The 14,692-nt window shown below is 40.7% G+C and overlaps 1 protein-coding gene across 1 annotated transcript in view; it reads left to right on the forward strand.

Annotated features, from left to right (window-relative positions):
* LOC110458454 (sushi, von Willebrand factor type A, EGF and pentraxin domain-containing protein 1-like) overlaps nucleotides 1–11,005 on the forward strand; it is a 43,113-nt gene extending 32,108 nt beyond the window's left edge. Inside the window, exons 24-31 of the mRNA XM_021510154.1 lie at nucleotides 332–426; nucleotides 657–724; nucleotides 897–1,084; nucleotides 1,397–1,547; nucleotides 4,332–4,429; nucleotides 4,683–5,227; nucleotides 6,663–7,226; nucleotides 9,361–11,005. Of these exons, the coding sequence (XP_021365829.1) occupies nucleotides 332–426; nucleotides 657–724; nucleotides 897–1,084; nucleotides 1,397–1,547; nucleotides 4,332–4,429; nucleotides 4,683–5,227; nucleotides 6,663–7,226; nucleotides 9,361–9,735 (2,084 nt within the window). The 3' untranslated portion in view covers nucleotides 9,736–11,005. The remainder of the gene's footprint in view (nucleotides 1–331; nucleotides 427–656; nucleotides 725–896; nucleotides 1,085–1,396; nucleotides 1,548–4,331; nucleotides 4,430–4,682; nucleotides 5,228–6,662; nucleotides 7,227–9,360) is intronic.
* The last annotated feature ends 3,687 nt before the right edge of the window (nucleotides 11,006–14,692 follow it).

Here is a 14,692-nt window from a genome sequence, read left to right on the forward strand (position 1 = left end):
CTATATATACCCTACACAGGGACTGTACCAGGTACAGACAGAGAGGTAGGTCTGGTCACTGTAACTATATATACCCTACACAGGGACTGTACCAGGTACAGACAGAGAGGTAGATTATTTCTTGTCACTTGTCATCTATATCCTAGTACACAGAGAGGTGACATTGTGTAAAGTTGATGTGAAGTTGTAAGCTAGTGATCTAGCTTCATTTACAGGTCATGAAAACTAAAACTGTATATTTATATACAGATGGTACTTTATTCTGTAAAATCATGCTTGGTTTCACAAATATGTTGATTGGGGGACTTTAACAGAGTATTTTCTGTTGCAGTAACCAAGGAGTATCAAGCCACCATCTTGGTGAAGAAACCTTATCACACGTTCTACAAACATGGCTGGCTTTTCAAACACAACTTTACCAAAGAGGTGAGTGTATAAATAGGCACAACTTACCAAAAGGTGAGTCATCTTATATTTACCGATAAACTTACCATATAGGAGAGTCATTTTGTTTTGAAAGAGATTACCTTGACTAGGCAGATTGATAACCAATATCATGCAAAAAAAAAAGTGTATTTAAGGAAAGCTAGGAGCCGTCTTTAAAATGAGGTTTGCAATCCCTGTCTTTCCTAAATCTTCCACATGTCGTGTTACAGGTCAGTATGCTGTACTCTGGGATGGTTAATGCTGAGGACCGGGTACAGGCTTACAACATTTATATCAGGTGAGGACCTCATTACTAATCTGTCACTCTATTATTCAATAATTTTGTTTTCTAAATTTGTGTCATAGAAAATTATTCACAGATATATGAAGTGTTCATTACAAATAAGAACTATACTGTTACAAACTATGTGTGTTTATTGTACTGACCAGCACCATGATAATATCTACAGACCTGGTCGACGGCAGCACAAGATGATGGTGACCTACACACTGCTGTATACTAAGTTCCTGGACAGCGAGGGGCCAACCCTGACCATGGTCAACCTCCGGCAGGTACTAGAGGACAGTCTGCTAAGTGGCTTTCTAGGGAGTCTCCCTGTATCCCACAAAAAGTTCTCCTTCAAGGCCCTGTCTGACGGTACGGTTACCACTGGTCTAAAGTGTTTAATAAGTTGTTCAGTGAATCAAATCGATGAATAAGTTATCAAGTTTGATAAGACGGTAATTGCAGATTTGCATTAAGAAAATCTTGAAAAGATATTTACAAAAAGTTTATTTCAGTAATCTAGTGCAACAAGACTACTCCTAAGCATATTGTTTTTGGAGTTAATAGAAACAATGTTTTATAATCTATGTGTGTTAAACGACCTTATTATTACAAATTGTAGTAAGAAAACTACATGATATTTAATGCTTTGATAACAATAAAAAGCGAGCCAAATCTTTACAGAAGAAACATCAAAGAAAAAAGGATCTGACCCTGGCAAAGACACTGTGACCTACTTAGTAGCTGGTATCATCTTTCTGCTGCTGAGTCTCATCATACTGGCCGTATTTGTGGTGGTTCGGCTGAGGAGGGTCGCTTATAGTCGCACATCCAAGTAAGTGTTGTAGTGGTTCACCTGAGAAGGGTCGCTAATAGTCGCACATACAAGTAAGTGTTGTAGTGGTTCACCTGAGGACGGTCGCTTATAGTCGCACATCCAAGTCAGTGTTGTAGTGGTTCACCTGAGGAGGGTCGCTAATAGTCGCACATCCAAGTAAGTGTTGTAGTTGTTCACCTGAGAAGGGTCGCTAATAGTCGCACATCCAAGTAAGTGTTGTAGTGGTTCACCTGAGGAGGGTCGCTTATAGTCGCACATCCAAGTAAGTGTTGTAGTGGTTCACCTGAGGAGGGTCGCTTATAGTCGCACATCCAAGTAAGTGTTGTAGTGGTTCACCTGAGGAGGGTCGCTTATAGTCGCACATCCAAGTAAGTGTTGTAGTGGTTCACCTGAGGAGGGTCGCTTATAGTCGCACATCCAAGTAAGTGTTGTAGTGGTTCACCTGAGGAGGGTCGCTTATAGTCGCACATCCAAGTAAGTGTTGTAGTGGTTCACCTGAGGAGGGTCGCTTATAGTCGCACATCCAAGTAAGTGTTGTAGTGGTTCACCTGAGGAGGGTCGCTTATAGTCGCACATCCAAGTAAGTGTTGTAGTGGTTCACCTGAGGAGGGTCGCTTATAGTCGCACATCCAAGTAAGTGTTGTAGTGGTTCACCTGAGGAGGGTCGCTTATAGTCGCACATCCAAGTAAGTGTTGTAGTGGTTCACCTGAGGAGGGTCGCTTATAGTCGCACATCCAAGTAAGTGTTGTAGTGGTTCACCTGAGGAGGGTCGCTTATAGTCGCACATCCAAGTAAGTGTTGTAGTGGTTCACCTGAGGAGGGTCGCTTATAGTCGCACATCCAAGTAAGTGTTGTAGTGGTTCACCTGAGGAGGGTCGCTTATAGTCGCACATCCAAGTAAGTGTTGTAGTGGTTCACCTGAGGAGGGTCGCTTATAGTCGCACATCCAAGTAAGTGTTGTAGTGGTTCACCTGAGGAGGGTCGCTTATAGTCGCACATCCAAGTAAGTGTTGTAGTGGTTCACCTGAGGAGGGTCGCTTATAGTCGCACATCCAAGTAAGTGTTGTAGTGGTTCACCTGAGGAGGGTCGCTTATAGTCGCACATCCAAGTAAGTGTTGTAGTGGTTCACCTGAGGAGGGTCGCTTATAGTCGCACATCCAAGTAAGTGTTGTAGTGGTTCACCTGAGGAGGGTCGCTTATAGTCGCACATCCAAGTAAGTGTTGTAGTGGTTCACCTGAGGAGGGTCGCTTATAGTCGCACATCCAAGTAAGTGTTGTAGTGGTTCACCTGAGGAGGGTCGCTTATAGTCGCACATCCAAGTAAGTGTTGTAGTGGTTCACCTGAGGAGGGTCGCTTATAGTCGCACATCCAAGTAAGTGTTGTAGTGGTTCACCTGAGGAGGGTCGCTTATAGTCGCACATCCAAGTAAGTGTTGTAGTGGTTCACCTGAGGAGGGTCGCTTATAGTCGCACATCCAAGTAAGTGTTGTAGTGGTTCACCTGAGGAGGGTCGCTTATAGTCGCACATCCAAGTAAGTGTTGTAGTGGTTCACCTGAGGAGGGTCGCTTATAGTCGCACATCCAAGTAAGTGTTGTAGTGGTTCACCTGAGGAGGGTCGCTTATAGTCGCACATCCAAGTAAGTGTTGTAGTGGTTCACCTGAGGAGGGTCGCTTATAGTCGCACATCCAAGTAAGTGTTGTAGTGGTTCACCTGAGGAGGGTCGCTTATAGTCGCACATCCAAGTAAGTGTTGTAGTGGTTCACCTGAGGAGGGTCGCTTATAGTCGCACATCCAAGTAAGTGTTGTAGTGGTTCACCTGAGGAGGGTCGCTTATAGTCGCACATCCAAGTAAGTGTTGTAGTGGTTCACCTGAGGAGGGTCGCTTATAGTCGCACATCCAAGTAAGTGTTGTAGTGGTTCACCTGAGGAGGGTCGCTTATAGTCGCACATCCAAGTAAGTGTTGTAGTGGTTCACCTGAGGAGGGTCGCTTATAGTCGCACATCCAAGTAAGTGTTGTAGTGGTTCACCTGAGGAGGGTCGCTTATAGTCGCACATCCAAGTAAGTGTTGTAGTGGTTCACCTGAGGAGGGTCGCTTATAGTCGCACATCCAAGTAAGTGTTGTAGTGGTTCACCTGAGGAGGGTCGCTTATAGTCGCACATCCAAGTAAGTGTTGTAGTGGTTCACCTGAGGAGGGTCGCTTATAGTCGCACATCCAAGTAAGTGTTGTAGTGGTTCACCTGAGGAGGGTCGCTTATAGTCGCACATCCAAGTAAGTGTTGTAGTGGTTCACCTGAGGAGGGTCGCTTATAGTCGCACATCCAAGTAAGTGTTGTAGTGGTTCACCTGAGGAGGGTCGCTTATAGTCCCACATCTAAGTAAGTGTTTGTATGAACCTCCTGAGGAAGGTTACCTACAGTCCCACATCTAAGTAAATGTTTGTATGAACTGCCAGAGGAAGGGGACCTACAGTCCCACATCTAAGTAAATGTTTGTATGAACTGCCTGAGGAAGGGGGCCTACAGTCCCACATCCAAGTAAATGTTTGTATGAACTGCCAGAGGAAGGTTACCTACAGTCCCACATCTATGTAAATGTTTGTATGAGGTGACCGGCAGTCCCACATCCAAGTATCGTAAGTGTTTGTATAAACTGCCTTAGGAAGGTCACGTTATAATAGCTGCACACTCAAGTATAATCCTGTAATGACAAGTTGTGGAATAGTCATGGTGTAGGGATGATGTTGCTTGGAACTTCAATTATTATATGTGTTGTAGGTTGATGCAAAGAGTGAGGCTCAACAACACAAACAATTTGTCACTACAGCTGCTGTCTAACCCGGTGTTTGATGACCTTGCTGACCGCCAGCCTTCAGGTAAAGGTCAAGGCAAAGTTATATAGTTTATAAATAGGTGGTGTTTTACCTAACCCTTTATGGAGAATTTCCCCTAAAAGTAAGGACAAGGTAATCAAAGTCAGATAATTAATTCCACTTATCAGAACCAGAAATTCAATAAGTTCAAGGTCACCTATGCTGTAGTTGAAAAGGTGATGTTTGCGTCGTTTTCAGCTTGTAATTTTTTTAAAAATACATAAAAGGTGGCATCAATTTTTTTTGGTATCTACAGATAACATGTATGCTGAGCTGAGTGACTCTGCCATTGATCCCTATTGTGTGAGCACCAAATCTGAGATACAGCGAGGATCCTCAACCTACTCCTCCAAACGCAGCAACAAGGAGTGTAACCTAGAGAAGGAAGCTGCTCGTAAAACCTCGGAACTCTCCGACACTGCCGGTGACTGTGCCAAAAAATTAGGTACTCACTACGACTCGGTGTTCTCTGACGGGGACAGCTACATTAGCCCATTACACAACAAAAACCAGATCGAATACACAAACTTGAGGGAGAAAAATGAAAACAAAAAACTTCTTCCCTTGTCGGGAAAACTGGAGAAACGTTGTGATGTAGTCCCGTCTGATTCGGAACATGACATGGAGAGTGGTGGGTTTGAGCCGACCAGCGGAAGCTTCGACAGTAAGGAGGATAATGAGCCCAAGGTTAACAACTCTGTTGATACGGAAACCAAGAAGGATAATTTACAGAGCAGTATAGCTGATACAGGAAATGTACGTCCTTCAATACCATCATATGCAAATACAGCTACAGAAAAGGTAAACATATCGTCATCATTCATCTACAATTTTGTTGCAGAACAGAAACATATTACTGATAACTATACAAGTTATCACTGTATTCTCTGTATCTTTATTGGAGATCATTAGAGATTATCCCATGACCATTTCCTTATCCTTTAGTTCATATCATCCCGAGACCTTTATAATCAGCTTGAAGGGCTGGAAATAGTCATAATTTAACCTTGTATCATACACTATACACTGTGAATAATTAACCTTGTACAATACACTACACACTGTGAATAATTAACCTTGTACCATACACTACACACTGTGAATAATTAACCTTGTATTATACATTATACACTGAATAATTAACCTTGTATCATACATTATACACTGTGAATAATTAACCTTGTATCATACACTACACACTGTGAATAATTAACCTTGTATCATACACTACACACTGTGAGTAATTAACCTTGTACCATACACTACACACTGTGAATAATTAACCTTGTATCATACGCTACACTGAATAATTAACCTTGTATCATACACTACACACTGTGAATAATTAACCTTGTATCATACACTACACACTGTGAGTAATTAACCTTGTACCATACACTACACACTGTGAATAATTAACCTTGTATCATACGCTACACTGAATAATTAACCTTGTATCATACACTACACACTGTGAATAATTAACCTTGTATCATACACTACACACTGTGAGTAATTAACCTTGTACCATACACTACACACTGTGAATAATTAACCTTGTATCATACACTACACTGAATAATTAACCTTGTATCATACACTACACACTGTGAATAATTAACCTTGTATCATACACTACACACTGTGAGTAATTAACCTTGTACCATACACTACACACTGTGAATAATTAACCTTGTATCATACACTACACACTGTGAGTAATTAACCTTGTACCATACACTACACACTGTGAATAATTAACCTTGTATCATACACTACACACTGTGAGTAATTAACCTTGTACCATACACTACGCACTGTGAAAAATTAACCTTGTATCATACATTTCACACTGTAAATAATTAACCTTGTATCATACACTACACACTGTGAGTAATTAACCTTGTATCATACACTACACACTGTGAATAATTAACCTTGTAGCATACACTACACACTGAATAATTAACCTTGTATTATACATTATACACTGTGAATAATTAACCTTGTAGCATACACTATACACTGTGAGTAATTAACCTTGTATCATACACTACACACTGTGAATAATTCAACTATTATGAAGTGTAGCAAACTGAAATTGATTGTGTGCCCCTTGCAATACAGTTATGACTTTTTGATAATGATTTGTCTGGATATGGGTTTATGAATTGCTGCAAACAATTTGCCTATTAGATTTGTAACCTTAATTATGAAAGTGATATTTGTTTTACAGATAACTGAGAAAGACTCTAAATCTCACATGTATGCCTATAGCTATGCTGACTTGCCTGTGGAGAGGGCAAACAACTATTTTCCCTCTACAACATGTGTGCAGAAAGTCAACACTGGTACATCCCCTGACCCGGTACAGGTGAAATCTAGTACAGATATGGCCTTCAATTTTACATCTGGAGACATCCATACTTATAACAACTCCCTCGAAGCAAAGGTGCAAACTCAGCCGCTTGAAGTCACATATGACATTCCACAGTCACAACACACTGAAACATCTGTGGCAAATAGGGATAAATTACCCACACCAAAGAAGGTTTCAAGGTCAAATAAGGACAATGAGAAAAATCCAGCCAAGAAAAAGGGCAACACCTCCATAATGAGGACAGAGTCTGCCAGCCAGACAGATTATGTAGATATGACGAATGGTCTTGTGCTAGACAAAGTCATTCGTTGGCGACGCAAGAGGTCCGGGGAGACAGCTGCAAAAAAACTGGATGATGAAGATTACAACTATGTTGAGCCTAACATCCCAGACCCGAAACATAAACAGTCTGGCAGCAAGGTAATGTTCATGCCAGACTAGAAGATGAAATGTTTCATTAGATTGAACTTACAAACAAACAGGAGATTGTCAGGTGCAGCATATCCCTCAAAAATGCCCCGAGAAATACCTACTGGTGTGGTACATACATTATTTTTGTAAAGATTGAGCTTGTGAAATGTTTGCTGTTGCATTCTTATCTCATAGTTTGGTACAGATCATTCTGTTTTTGAAATCACTGACCTTGACCTTTGACAAACCACACTCAGTATAGGATTCAACCTCTCCCGTAGGGGAACCCACATTCAACCTCTCCCGTAGGGGAACCCACATTCAGCTTAAGAAATTATTTGCTCTGAAGTCATGATTGGACAGAATTCTATTTTCAGTCAGAGTGACCTTGACCTTTGATGGACCATTACAAGAATCCCTAGGAGTTTCCTTTTAGGTCAACTACATACAAAGTCTATGCTTGGTGCAATCAATGGTTCTCAATTGTAGTTTTAATAACAGTGACCCTAACCTTATCACCATGCTCAGAATCAATAAGACATACACCCAAAATCTAAAGGATGACCCTAACCTTCATGAACCATGCTCTGAATCAATAAGACATACACCCAAAATCTAAAGGACGACCCTAACCTTCATGAACCATGCTCAGAATCAATAAGGCTTACACCCAAAATCTAAAGGATGACCCTAACCTTCATGAACCATGCTCAGAATCAATAAGACATACACCCAAAATCTAAAGGACAACCCTAACCTTATCACCATGCTCAGAACCAATAAGGCTTACACCCAAAATCTATAGGACGACCCTAACCTTCATGAACCATGCTCAGAACCAATAAGGCTTACACCCAAAATCTAAAGGAGGACCCTAACCTTATCACCATGCTCAGAACCAATAAGGCTTACACCCAAAATTTAAAGGACAACCCTGACCTTAATGAACAAGGGTCAGAATCAATAAGACATACACCCAAAATCTAAAGGACGACCCTAACCTTATCACCATGCTCAGAACCAATAAGGCTTACACCCAAAATTTAAAGGACAACCCTGACCTTAATGAACAATGGTCAGAATCAATAAGGTTTACACCCAAAATCTAAAGGACGACCCTAACCTTCATGAACCATCCTCAGAACCAATAAGGCTTACACCCAAAATCTAATGGACGACCCTAACCTTCATGAACCATCCTCAGAACCAATAAGGCTTACACCCAAAATCTATAGGACGACCCTGACCTTAATGAACAATGGTCAGAATCAATAAGACATACACCCAAAATCTTAAGGACGACCCTAACCTTCATGAACCATGCTCAGAACCAATAAGGCTTACACAAAAAATGTAAAGGACAACACTGACCTTAATGAACAATGGTCAGAATCAATAAGGCATACACCCAAAATCTTAAGGACGACCCTAACCTTATCACTATGCTCAGAACCAATAAGGCTTACACCCAAAATTTAAAGGACAACCCTGACCTTAATGAACAATGGTCAGAATCAATTAGGCTTACACCCAAAATTTAAAGGATTCTTTCTCTATCTAATGGCAACACACAAACTAAATTATGTCTATTTCCAATTACCAGGTTATTTGTTCTGAAGTTAGCATCTGGATAGGGTTATTCATTAAGTGTAATTCTGATTTTAGTAACAGTTACTTTGACCTTTGTGACCTTTGACTCCTACCATCCCCAGCTATTTCTTTTTTCGGGGGGGGGGGGGGGGGGGGGTTTTTTNAGATCCCAATCTGATAGAGACGTTGATACACATTTATTTTCATAGTACATCAACTTTGACCTTACAACTGTTACATGTGAACTCATTCAAGGTATTTTACTGAGCACTGTAACACTGCTATCCAAATCAAGTCCAGGCTGATAGTAGTATGATAACAACTAAATATGTGACATGGACGGACAAAACAATATATAACATCCCCCCTCCATAAAAAGAGAATTATGATAAAAGCCTTTCTATAATACCATATTTAAACATTATGGCCTTAATGCCAGACAAAGCTTAAACCAGATAATTATTTTTTCAATATGAATAAAAAAGCATCCAATCAGATACTGATCCAATAGGTAATGCTACCATTGTTGTACCAACCTTATCTCATGTTTCAGATCATCAGGCAGGACTCAGCCAGCCAAACAGATTACCTGGATATGACTGGGGGAAAGTTGTTGTCCCAATTCAGTTGCAGAACATCAAAAATCACAGAATCTAACCGGGAATCTTTCCGACGAAAGTCCATGCATGACTATCTGGAAGTCCTGCCTGGAGAGTATAAGGATGAGGACGGCGGTCAAACATCCACTCTTCATCGCCCAGTTAAAACCTCAGGTCTGTCAGAGTCGGTCTCCACCTCTACACTGCCTAGAGCAACCAAAAAGCCTGTCCTCTCAGGGTCCGCTTCCATTTCCTCACTTTCAAAAATAGGAAGAAAAGATATGTCAAAAAGACAGTTACCTCCCCTGCCCAGGCACGCTGAAGTGTAGACAGTGGCATCCTCTGCCCATGCACGGCTTACTGGATACAGTTGTTTTCCCTGACATTAAAATGTGTTGTAAAATAGTAATATGTTCATGTTAAGGTGCATAAGGGAACTCAGTTGAATGTTTTTCACAAGGTTCATACCAGTGGCCACAAACCGAGTTTTACAGCAGTATCATTCAGTTACAGATATAGTTCAAGAGCTTGAGCAGAAAAAGGTTGCCCTATGACTTTTATAATTGTCGGAATATTGTACTTAATGGAGTTCAAATGATCAATGCGTGTCAGTTTTTTTAGTGCTAAAAAAACTGAAGATATATCCAAGATTGCACCCAATATATAATCGATCAAACTATTCCATGTATACAGCTAGTGCTCCGAAATTAACAGTACAAACAGATGGAAAACCTGGGTAACAAAGTGTAGAGGGCGATCCTCGTTAACCTCACCGCCAGCATGCCAGACGTATATACGTACATATCTATATAAACAAACCTTGTTGATATTCTCCCATTGTCGTATCCCGGTGGAGCATTTGACCCGTGATATAATCAGTATATATGTGATATAATCACTATATATGTGTATCTATCATTTTATGATAAATATTCTATTTATTCTGTTCAACTTTGTTATGTATCTTTTAACCCTATGTCGATTGTACTGCTAATTAACATTTGCTGGTGGTAGGTGTCCTTGGTCCCCGAGAGTATAGGTGGTGTGTACCAGGATCTGTACCTATGACATCAGATGTTTAACCAAGGTGAACCAGGATTTAAATGAGATGAATCATAACATGTTAATCATATCTATTGAATATAATATATATTCGAGGCCTAATAACCTTCTAGAGGGAAATCCTACAAAATGTTTCCTCTTCTATCATAAGTGAATTTGTCTCACCTTAATTTTGGGCTTTCATAAAATTTCCCCCAAACCATAAAAACCATCCGCTATACCAGTACACGTTTCGTTACTGTGTCAGTTTTATGTTGTTGTCCTTGTAAGTTGATGCTATTGTGTAACTTAGAATATTTAACGTTAAAGCAATGAATGTTCTATACAGGAAGGTACTGAATGTTCAATACAGGAAGGTACTAATTTACAAATGTGTAGTCAAGCTAATTTTTAACATCACATATGTAGTATTTAGACTTCATACAAATTCAAATTGATTTATGCATTTTAACATTATAGCTGAACATAATTGAAAAATTGTAATTTGCAGTAACCAATAAAAATAACAAAATAAATCATACCTGATCAGGATGTTATCATCAATGCTTTCCAGTGGTTGTCTTTTTATTCCAAAATGTGATTTGAATAAGAAACCTGAGTTAAACAAGAGGCCCAGAGGGCCTGTACCACTCACCTGGATATCTAAGCAATCATGGCAAAATATTCTCCAAATGAGATCCAAGGGAATATGCCAGACCCCAAGGCCAATCCAGGATCAATTCTAATATTTTGCCCAGCATTTGTATTTATAGTTTTGGGGTGGGGATCTCAACCGTTTCTAAGTTATGACCCAGGGGTTAAGTCTGCAAAGGATGGGCAGACCCTGGGATCAATTCTAATATCATGACTGAATTCGTCTCTTTATGCCCAACAATTGTATACATAGTTTTGGGGTGGGGATCTGAACCATTTGAAAGTTATGACCCAGGGGTTAAGTCTCCAAGGGTGGGACAGACCCCAAGGCCACCCTGGAAGCATATGTGCATTCATTTCTTTATACTTAGCAATTGTATATACAGTATGGTTATAGGGTGGGGATCTCAACTGTTTCCAAGCTGTGACTAAGAAACTAGGTCCCTAGGGGTTCAGTCAGACCCCAGGGTCTATTCTATTATCATGACTGCATTCGTCTCTTTATGCCCAGTATTTGTATATATAGTTTTGGGGAGGGGATCTCAATCGTTTCAAAGTTATGACCCAGGGACTATGTCTCCAAGGGTGGGGCCAGACCCTAGGGCCATCCTGGAAGCAACTGTGCATTCTTCTCTTCATACTCAGCAATTGTATATATGGTTATACGGTGGGGATATCAACCATTTCCAAGTGATAAACTTATTTTGGCCCCACCCCTTAGCCCTGGGGATTAGCCCCAAAATTTGTACAATTTTTAATCTCCACCACCTAGGGATGCTTCCAGTCAAATATGGTTGATATCCATCTATTATTTCCAGTGAGGAAGTCGCTTAAAGCAATATAGCCAAATTGCCCCCTTTTGGCCCCGCCCCTCAACCCCCTTGGGGGGTCAGCCCCACCATTTGTACAATTTTGAATCACCACCACCTAGGGATGCTTCCAGTCAAATATGGTTGATATCCATCTATTAGTTCCAGAGAAGAAGTCGCTTAAGGCAATATAGCCAAATTGCCTGCTTTTGGCCCCGCCCCTCAGCCCCCTTGAGGGTCAGCACCACCATTTGAACAATTTTCAATCCTCATCACCTAGGGATGCTTCCAGTCAAATATGGTTGATATCAATTTTTTAGTTCCAGAGAAGAAGTTGCTTAAAGCAATATAGCCAATTGCCCCCTTTTGGCCTCACCCCTCAGCCCCCTTGGGGGTCAGCCCCACCATTTGTACAATTTTGAATCCCTATCACCTAGGAATGTTTCCAGTCAAATTTAGTCGTTTAAAAGAAATTGTTGACGGACGACGGACGGACGGACGATGAACGCCACGGTATGGCATAAGCTCACCTTGGTCTTCAGACCCAGTGAGCTAATAATAAACAATGAACTCTTACAATAAAATTAATAAAAATAACAAGACATCAATACCATCTGTAAGTATTTTATTTGCACGTAATAAACATTCAATAAAATAATAAAATACAACATTGTTCTCACACCATCTATCCATCACCACACATTTCTCACACTCTCATATGTGGATCATCCTTTCAGACAAACCCTTCCTTCAGATCAGAACACCATTCAAACCCTGTTACCTCTACAGCTCACCTACTCTCAGGACTAGAGACCATTATCGACCAATCATTACAGATCATGCCAATCATTACAGGCCATACACCTAGTTTCACTATGACTATCTGTACAGGCCACACCTATCATTATAGGCAACACCCATCTTTACAGGCCACACCCATCATTACATGCCACACCCATCACTACAGGCCACACCCATCATTACAGGCCACACCCAGCATTACAGGACACACCCATCATTACGGGCCACACCCCTTGTTTCACTATGACTATCTGTACAGGCCACACCTATCATTATAGGCAACACCCATCATTACAGGCCACACCCATCATTACAGACCACACCCAGCATTACAGGCCACACCCATCATTACAGGTTATGTCCATTACTACAGGTCACACCCATCATTACAGGTCACAACCAGCATTACAGGCCACACCCATCAGTACAGGCCACACCCATCATTACAGGCCACACCCAGCATTACAGGCCACACCCATCATTACAGGTCACACCCAGCATTACAGGTTATGTCCATTACTACAGGCCACACCCATCATTACAGGTTATGTCCATTACTACAGGTCATGCCAATCATTACATGGCCAGGACAAGCTCATAACTACAGGCTACTACAGCCATTAATAAAAGCTATGCTTCATGTAGCCTAATCACTCCAATCTCCACGTACAAAGCCCATCATTGAAGACCACACCCATTTTTACAAACCATGCCACCTGCATTCTAGTCCCTCTCAACACTACAGGCCACTCCCACCACTACTTACCACACCCATCATAAAGCAGACACACCATACTCTCCTATTATCACTCCCACAAGTACTCCCCAGACACTAACTAGATCTACACAATGAAAGACATCTCTGTTGACTGATGAAGTCAAGCTTATTACTGTCTAGATTTTTGACCCTGATTTATCATATATCTAAACAAAAACAAAACCAAACAAATTCATCAAAATAAAAAAGGGGAATAATTAAAAATGCTTATCAATATTTTTTACAGGATCAGACCTTTTCTAAATACTGATAGTTCAATCTCAGTACATGTATTTTGTACTCTGTTGTGAATTTAAAATTTTCGATATACTTTAGAGGAGCAAACCTACTGAAAAACATTGACAATTTCATTATATTTCAACTGTTCACAAACCTGATTTAATACTATATTTTATGGAACACCAGTTATGATAAAGCTATCTCTGATCCTCATAATAAATTATTCTGTTAATTGACTTGTATGTATTATGTTAATAACACATATAAGAATAACATCAACACACGAGCACACTCGACCACTGACTCAGTACAGACCGGCGACTGTACACGACCACTGACTCAGTACAGACCGGTGACTGTACACGACCACTGACTCAGTACAGACCGGTGACTGTACACGACCACTGACTCAGTACAGACCGGTGACTACACGACCGTTCTCCACTTGTTGATATATATAAACAAAAAGCTCTTGACTCAAATGAGCACTTGAGCACACGACTCACAATCAACCCAGACTAATGAGTGCACAAAATTGTGGTCTCAAAAAAATGAGCACCATATATGCTTTAATACACCATATACACTGTTAAGTCAGTGTGTACGCTGTATACTCACCACATAAACACTGTACCGTCGACGTATCACATTGACAACCATTCCTGGTTGCTGCTAAACCCAACTTTTATATACTGCAGGCAGATTTTCTTAAATTATTATTTTCTGTTTACAAATCTATACATAATTATAGCTTTGACAGTACACATGTAGCTCTTAAACAGCAAGAGACCCATGGGGTACGTAGCCATCACCTGTTTATAGTTTCAGACCATAATGGTGTAATGATATAAAATGTGTTTTTTTTTGTTTCCCCCAATCAGAAGGGTGTTGCCATCTAGGATTTCCAATCAATCCAAAAATAAAACACCTGTTGGAGATCAGGACTAAGAGAGGAAGGGTAAGGGTAAGGGTAAGGAGGGGGGG

This window comes from Mizuhopecten yessoensis, unplaced genomic scaffold (genome assembly GCF_002113885.1).
Source record: "Mizuhopecten yessoensis strain PY_sf001 unplaced genomic scaffold, ASM211388v2 scaffold9615, whole genome shotgun sequence".
In the NCBI taxonomy this organism is placed as follows: Eukaryota; Metazoa; Mollusca; class Bivalvia; order Pectinida; family Pectinidae; genus Mizuhopecten; species Mizuhopecten yessoensis.